This window comes from Meles meles, chromosome 11 (assembly GCF_922984935.1).
Source record: "Meles meles chromosome 11, mMelMel3.1 paternal haplotype, whole genome shotgun sequence".
Taxonomy (NCBI): Eukaryota; Metazoa; Chordata; class Mammalia; order Carnivora; family Mustelidae; genus Meles; species Meles meles.
The window spans coordinates 3,293,920-3,302,281 of record NC_060076.1 but is presented as its reverse complement, the minus strand read 5'-3'; the positions used below and the strand labels follow the sequence as shown (position 1 = coordinate 3,302,281).

Sequence of the window (8,362 nt, the reverse complement as noted above, 5' to 3'; positions counted from 1 at the left end):
TTTGCCTTCTCTCTGCCTACTTGTGATCTCTCTGTCAAATAAATAAAATCTTAAAAAAAAAAAAAGGAATGAAGTCCTGATAGACGCTACAGTGAAGGAATCTCAAAAAACTGGGCTCAGCGAGAAAGGTCCGAAGGTCTAAAGTTCCACGTTCTGTAATTCCACTTCTGTGAAATGTCCGGAGGCGGTGACTCAGTGGGGAGGGACGCAGGTTGGTGGGTGCTGGGGTGGGAGAGGGGAGGAGAGGGGGAGGGACTGCTTAAAGGGCTCGGGGTCTTTCTGGGGTGACAAGAATGTCCTGCGGCCAGAGAACGACGGCAGCCACGCAGCGGTGTGAATGCACTAGAAGCCCCGGAGTCAGGTGCAACGTTCGGTTTTCTGTTATACGAATTTCATCCTAACAATATATATTTATTTTTTTAAGGATTGTATTTTTCAAAAGAGAGAGAACAAACAAGAGAGAGCACAGGCAGGGGGAGGGGCAGAGGGAGAGGGAGAAGTGGGAGAAGCGTGCACACTGCTCCCCAGGGGGGTCTTCCTTAGCACCACAGGCCCATGTCTGGTGCCGTGCCTCAGTTTCCCTGCAGTGCGCTGGCAGTGCTCCACGGGAGTACTCCCCAACCACCGAATGGTGCTTCGTGTGCCCTCCAGAATATGGGCACCATAGGCAAAGATAAGACATCTTGGCGTGGTCCCCCAACAGGACCTGGTGCGTAAACATTCACGTACTCAGTGGCTGTTGGTGATGGCCTGTTACGTGGCAGGCCCTGTCCCAGGAACTGGGGAGACTCGGAGGCACCTCCTTGCCAGCAGGCTCTGCCGGACCTTAAGTGCTGCTCCTCTGTCCTCTTCTCCTCTGTGCTGTTGCATTTCACGACCAACGTTATGCTCATTAATACAAGTAATCTAGAAGCAAAACTTCTTTCTTCTGAACCAAAATGATCTGTTCTCTGAACTTTTGGGTAGGATTCTATAAAATTTTGGACCTCGTTTTATTTCATCATTATTTATTTTGTGACAGGGTTAACTCTGGACATTTTCTCCATTTCCTTTACGAAAAGCAGTCTGCTTTAACCTTCTCTCTCTCCCAAAATCACCTTTGCTAAATTATATTTCCTAGGAGATGATCTATTTTGTTCAGATTTTCAAATCTATTTGCGTAGAATTAGGCCAAGTAACCTTCTTTTTTTCTTCCTTTGTTAATAGTTTGTAGATTTGACGTTGTGGGATTCATATCTCCTCTTACCCACACCAAGTCCTTTTCTCTGCTTCCCTGTCGCTTGCTGTTCTTTTTTAATGGGGATGTCTAATTGACTTATTTCTTGTCTTTTAACCTAAGTAATTAAATCAGTTGATTCCCGGGGTGCCTGGGTGGCTCAGTTAGATAAGCGTCTGCCTTCAGCTCAGTTCATGATCCCATGGTCCTGGGATTGAGCCCCACTTTGGCTTCCCTGCTTGGAGTCTGCTTCTCCCTCCCCCTCTGTCCCTCCACTCTGCTCATGCTTTCTCTCTCTCTTAAATACAATCTTTAAAATAAAATCAACTCATTTCTCTGAGTCAGCCCACCAACTCCAGTGCCCCTGTCCGCTTGCTTTCCTCCCAGTTCCTGAGCAACCTTTGAAAATTACTGGAGGGTAGCAGTTTTTATTGTATTATTATATTATTATTTGCAACAACTCAAGAAAGTTAATGTTAATGTGGTGCTCTTCTTTTGTTTAGGGTATTAAGATTTATTTTATAGTTAGTTAATATTTGTGGACATTTCTAATTGTGACCACCCTGTATTTGAAAATTTGTAGCGCCCACTCTCGGTATATATGTCACACAGCATGGGTGACCCTGTCCCTTTAGGGGTCGGGATTACTCTGTGTCCAGCTGATCTGAATGAACAGACATGAAGAGCTTGAAGGCTGTAGGGGCGGGCCAGGCCAGCTACAGGAGACGGTTAATCAGTGGGGCATGCATAAATTTACTGAGGTGAGTTGCAATCCCATTGGCCACCTGCGTGTGGGCTGGGATCAACCACCTCTATAAAGGCTGGTCTGTGAGGCTGCAAGGTGGGGGGGGGGGGGTAGTAGCAGGAGGAGTTAGGGTAGCCGGTAGCAGGAGCCACTGGGAGCCGTTAGGGTAGTGGTAGTGTCAGGGTTGTGTAGAGTGACAGTGCCCTTTTCATCACCAGGAGTGGCCTCATGGGGAGCAGCCTCATCTGCAGCAGCGCCGCCGCGAGCAGCCTCGCCGCTGCGAGCAGCGTTGCCACCAGGAGCGGCCCCGTCATGAGTGGCCTCATCGTGAGCAGCCTCATCACCAGCAGCGCCACCAGGGAGCGGCCTTATCAGGAGCGTCTTCATCTGCAGCAGAGCCGCTGCGAGCAGCCTCATCAGGAGCGATGCCGCCCCAAGCAGCGGTGCCGCTGGGAGCGGCCTGTGGTACAGTGACGGTGAGGCAGGGAGCCTCCAGGAGGGACCCCAGGGAAAGGAGGCGGTGACCCCCAGCAAGGCTCAGGCACCCACTGGTCAGTTTGATTTCTAGTGCATGGAGCTCGGGCACCTACCAGTCAGTTTCGTTTCTGATGCATGGCACGAAATAAAGCTTTGCTTTATTTTCGCATTGTGTCAGTCTCGTTCCTTTGATCACAGACCCTAATATTGGGGGCTCGTCAGGGATCAAACGACGAGAACTGAGCCAGCATCGGAATTTCTGGGAAAAGTCTCTATTGAGATCTTGTCTGTCTGTCTGGTTGCGGAGCTCCAGGGTATAGCCCACCAGGGAGAAGCTGGACGCAGCCATGCTCCCCAGGGCTGGAGTGGATGCGGGGACGCCCCATCCCTCTGCTGGTAGATCGACAGGGGGTTCAAGTCCCCCTGGGCGGTCGGGGGGTTTGAGCCCCCCTAGGTGTACGGGGGGTTCAAGTCCCCCTAGGCATATGGGGGGTTCGAGTCCCCCTAGGCAGGGAGTTCGAGTCTCCCTAGGCGGTCAGGGGTAAAGAAATCCCCCATCAGTGGCAGGTTCTGGGTAAGAATCGTTGAGCCTGCAATTGTCTTTGCCTGGTTCTTTTGTTGTCTGTTGTGTGGTTTGTTGTTTGCAGGGGACCAAGAAAGTCCCCACCAGCAGCAGGCGCTGGATGAGGATCACTGGGCCTGTGGTTGTCTCTGCCTTGTTTTTTATTGTCTGTTGTGTTGTGTTACCAGGGCCACCCTGGACTTGGGCTGGAGCAGGTCTGAGCTTCCTCCCTCCCGGGGGGCTTTTCGGCGGACACAGACAGTCCCAAGGGCCACACTTTCCCGGCTCGCGTCAACACGGGAGGAGGAGCAGCAGCCAGGGAAGAGCCCCTCAACTCTCACGCCCCCCACACCTCCTCACCCCACAGACTTCTGGGCAGCTTTGCGGCCTCCCAAGAGAAGGCGGGAACCCGGACCTCGTCAGCCCCTTCCAGGCTCGGAAGGGTCTGGGCCTCCGTTCTCGGTAGCTCTCCCTCTCCTTCCCCTGGGGGCACTGAGCCAACCAGCTTGTGGGGGAGCCCACGGAGCCGCCATCCCCCGAGGAGCGCAGACCGAGCTCCTGCCGCGGTCACACAAGGTGGGAGGGCAGTCCCCCGGCCGCAGGCTCATGCCAGGCCGGCCCGTTCCAGGTCCTGGGGCAGGATCCGGCCCTTCCTGCGGGCCTTGTGCAGGCGCCGCTCGGCCCTGGCCGCCCTCTTCTTGCGCAGGTTCTGCCGCCGCTTGTCCTGCCGCCGCTGCATCTTCTCCACCACGTGGGCCGTGCGCTTCTCCCACCTGCGCTGCCGCTGCGCGCGCCGCTTCTCCTTGCGCCTCAGGGCCTCCTGCAGCCGGTGCTCATCGTCGCGGATGCGCACGCCCTCCGCCTTGTACAGCAGGTTTGTCCACTGCATCTTGCTCTCCAGCTCCCGCGCCTTCCCCTCGTCCCGGCCCCGCAGCTCCTCCAGCCGAGCCTGCCTCGCCTGCAGGCGCTCCAGCAGTTGCCGGTAGTTCCTGCCCGTCAGCGGCGCCAGGTTGCCCTTCAGTTTCTGCCTCTTCTCCTTCCGGCGCTGGGCCCTGCTGGCCGCTTGCTCCCCAGCCACCTCCACCTTGGAAGGAAGGGTTGGGATCCCAGTGAATTACAGCTTTACAGTGCCTTTCCTGTGACTGCTCACAAGCACCCCCGTGGGCAGGGACTGGTCACACTCTGCAGTATGACCCCATTTTGCAGACGGACAGCTGCGGCCAGAAGCCACATAACCAGGCAGGCACAGAGCCTAGGCGTCCCCGCGCCACGGCTGCGGCCAGCCCTCACCTTATTGAAGAGCAGCCCCGCCTGCACCTCCTCTCGCAGCGGTTCCTGGGGCAGCTCACAGGGCAGAGTGGCAGCCTCCGCAGCCGCTGCCGCCTTCTCCTTTGCTCTCAACTCCCTCCGCTTCCTCTTCTTCCGGTCCCGCTCCTGCTTTCTCCGCCGTCTTTTCTCTAAAGCAGCGAGAGACAGCTCCATGGTTTGGCCCTGGAAGAGGAAAGCAAAACTCACGTGGAAGGCCCTCCCAATTTGGGGGGCCCTGGTCTGGGACATGGAATCAGGGCAGGGAAGCAAGCGAGGAGACTGCTGCACAGGACAAGGTCCCCGCTGACTTCAGTGTCCCCTGTGAAATTATCCATCACTCAGAACGAGGGACCCCCAAAAGGACACTAGGAACCCTGAGTAAGACTACGGCTTCCCATCCCCAGGCACATCATACCAGGGCACTTTCCAAACATGGTTATTGTCTCTTCCTCACAGTCCCACAGGGAACACATCCTGCATCACTTCATAGACAAGGACAGGCTTGGCCAAAGCCACCAACTCGAACATGGCATCGGGTCAGAATGACTCAGTGCCCGTGCTGACCACGGCACCATTCTGCTAGTGGCGTATCTGACCTCTGTTCTCTCACCAATGAACTTTTTCTTCTGCAGGCCGACAAGGGAACCCTACACGAGGCTGATGCAGACCTGCATGCAGGGTCAGGCCTGGCGCTTGGACCACTCCTTAGGAACGATCCCTGGGCTTGTCCCAGGACAGACGCACAAAGAAGCTGGGGGACCATCCGCACACAGCAAGAGGCCCAGGGCACGTCCCCAGGAAAGGGCAGCTGGAGGTTGAGTGAGAAGACTACACTGCGAGCAGAAAGAGGCCAGGCTGGTGCAGGTCTGACGCTCCCTGTCGAGGTCACCTCACCTCAGGCCCTAGCCTACCTCATAGGGCTGTCGTGACGCTGCGGGGGATGGAAGTGCCGCCTGGGGTGGTGCTCAGCAAAGGCAGCTTCCCTGAGAGAAGAGGTTGAGCCTCCCTCCGAGAGCACAAGGAATCTGTAGCCCAGCACAGACCATACAAGGCGGGTGGCCCTGGAACAGAGGCTCCCTAAGATGACGCAAACCACAGCTGATCTCTTGCCTAACAAAGCTGCCAACACCCTGGCAGGACCCACGCAGGGGTGGGAAGAGCAGCTGAGGTCCCTCCCGTGAGCCCCACAATGGCTGGCAGTGCTGGGGGGACAACCCCACAAAGAGCACCAAGGCACCTTCTCCTCCAGGCAAAGCAGGAAACCAGCACCGTAAACACTGCTCCCTGCACCCCAGCGGCCTCCCTGCTCACCTGGCCCCGAGCCTCCCGGATTTTCTCATGTAGCCGCTGCCGCACAACATCCAGGGCAAACAAAGAGTCGGGCTCTGTGACCAGGGTTTCTGCAAGGAAAGAGGCAGAGAACTGAGAAGAAAAGAAACCCCTCCCTGACCATCCTGTCCACTCTCCGAAGGCCCAGCTTCAAAGACTGAGTCTCCACATGCTGCCCACCGCAATCCCCCCCCCCCCCAAACCGCCAGAGCTCATCCACCTGCAGGGCAGTCGAGTGAACTCTACTCTACCTCCTCAGGCTGGACTGGCCCCCAGGACGTCCTCCAGGACAGAACACCCTTGTGTGTTGTGACAAAACACTTCCTACAGGTCAAGCCAAACCCATCTCTCATTTCTTCCAACCTCTGCAGCCTGGGTTTTCCTGCATCTCTTCACAGGTCGGCTCTCGTGACTCCCCGTCAGACACCTGCAGGTCGTGTCGCTCTGCAGGACAAGCTGCTCCAGGTCCTCGTGGGATGTGACCTTGCCCCTCACCAGACCCAGCTGCCAAATGGCCAGGAACCACTATGTACTTCCGGGGATGTCATCCACCCACAGAGCCCCTGGGATCTGTCCCGAGAGCTCCCTCTCTAGAAAGTCTCAAGCTACTCCAGCGTGCCTAGCACCACGTTTTCTTAGGACCACAGAGGACCACATTTTCACCTGATGTCAGCTGGCCCTGCTCCACATCCCCATGTGCTGGGGACCTCGTGGAGGGGAAGGCCTCTCCCTCCTCACATACTGCCGGCTTTCTGGCCCTGGAAGGTGCTGGAGATTTTCCCCCTAGAGCCTGGGTCTTCAGCTCCACAGCCTTCTCCTGCCCCCGTGATTTCTTCTGTGCTTTCTTCCTCTTCTTTTTCGGGGGCCCAGCAGCTTCTGAGCCTCGAGTTTTGCCGGCTGAAACACAAAATTAAAAAGCACTGCAGTCCCAACCTTCGTGAGCCATTCAACGGGCAGGAAAGGTTTGCGAAACCTCTGATCCCAAAAGAAGGCTGACAGTGAAATCAGGAAGGAGGACCTACCCTTTAGAGCTCAGACCCACAAACCCTAGAAAGCAAACCGGCCACTCATCTCCAAACCCTGAAAAACGTCCACACTCATCCCAGCAGTCTGCTTGTGAGAATCCATTCTGGATACGCACAAAGATGGCCTCAGAACATCATCACGCTGCTGTCTGAGGGAGAAACTGGGGAAACCTAAATACCGAGTTCCTACAAGAGCAAGCCGAGGCACGGCTGCGTGACAATGTGCTGTGCAGCCATCACAAATGACGACGCAGGTTTCATTTCAACATCAAGTAAGGTTCACGTTTACACACATAAAGTGACTACACGAAGGAAAGCGTCCTAATACGTAAATTGCGCTCATAAGAAAAAACCTAAAAAAACATAATCCTAAACTATAACCACCCGCTGAAAAGAAAAACTCAATTTTTAGAAAATTACCTTTTGACCATTTTACTTCTTTTATTCTTTAGATTTCATTTATTATTTGAGAAAGTGAGTGAGCAGGCATGAGCAAGGGGGGAGATGCAGAGGGAGAAGCAGGCTCCCGGCTAAGCTGTGAGCGGCTGCCGGACTGGATCCCGGGACCCTGAGATCTTGACCTGAGCCAGAGGCAGGTGCTTAACCGACTGAGCCGCCCAGGCGCGCCCAAAGTCCATTTTTTAACTTTGTATACTGAACACACGTTTGCTTTGCATGAAGACAAAAAGTCGTTTTTTCTCTAGCTCCCTGCCAGCCCCTGCCACTCGCCTCCACCCGGCCCGGGCCGCACTCCCGGCCGGCCAGCCTGTTTCACCGGCCTGCGGAGCGACGTCCCAGCCACCCTGCCCGGTAAACCCTCACTGCCAGGAGGCATCCCGGCTCCCTCCTTCTCCCTACACTGCCCACTCGACCGGGTCACTCGGTCCACTCGACCCTCCCAGCCCCGCAGGAGCCGCCCGCCCGGGGAGCAGATGGAGCGGGGTCCGCCGATGCCCACAAGCGCGGAGGCATCGGCAACTCGAAACACCCCTCGTCTGCCTTCCCAGAATCTTACAGGCTCGTCTCCCGCATCTACACGTCTAACCCGACGGAAGGCTACGGGGTAGCGTGCGGGGCACCCCCCGCCCCGAGCCCTCCCAGGCCCGACCCCGGGCGGCGCGTTACCGGCCGTGCGCTTCTGCGGCTCCGGGCTGGGCCGGCAGCAGATCTTCCTGGCCAGGCCCTGCAGGTAGGCGTCCTTGGCCAGCAGAGAAGTCATGGCCGCACACTCCGCGGCCCTCCTCGGGCGGCACACGCGCTTCCCAAACACCTCGCGACTCACCACCGAGCAACTGGCGCCGCGCCACCCACACCGGAAACCGCGCGCTGCGCAGGCGCCGCCGGCCGAGCGCCGAGTCGCCCGCGCGCCGTGCTCGATTAGCCAGGCCTGGACCCGCCGGAAGAGGGGCACGGGGCGGGGCGCAAAGCATTGTGGGCCCTGGGCGAGGATGGGGAGGGAGCCGAGCTCACGCCTGTGCACCCCAGCCCCAGCACCGTGCCGCGGGCACTGTAGGCGCTCGGCTCCTGGGGGCAACAGGACCGGCCGGCCGTGGTCCAGGCCTCTGGGGACTCGAATCCCAAGCGGAAGCTGGCGAGAGCACCACCCCCCGCCCCATATCCCCGTCCCTCGGCGCATCTGGCTTTGATGGTTAAAACTGACAGCGCTGTGACACGACGGGCCCGCCGCGCGCTGGAGGGGA

General features: G+C 57.2%; 1 protein-coding gene across 1 annotated transcript; it reads right to left on the bottom strand.

Annotated features, from left to right (window-relative positions):
- Positions 1-3,061: 3,061 nt before the first annotated feature.
- Positions 3,062-7,979, bottom strand: SURF6 (surfeit 6). Its single transcript, XM_046022903.1, has 5 exons — positions 7,788-7,979; positions 6,301-6,534; positions 5,620-5,708; positions 4,291-4,491; positions 3,062-4,084 (listed from the first exon to the last, which is right to left on the bottom strand). Exons 1-5 carry the CDS (start codon positions 7,879-7,881, stop codon positions 3,605-3,607), a joined length of 1,098 nt encoding a protein of 365 aa, XP_045878859.1. The 5' UTR covers positions 7,882-7,979; the 3' UTR covers positions 3,062-3,604.
- Positions 7,980-8,362: the final 383 nt, after the last annotated feature.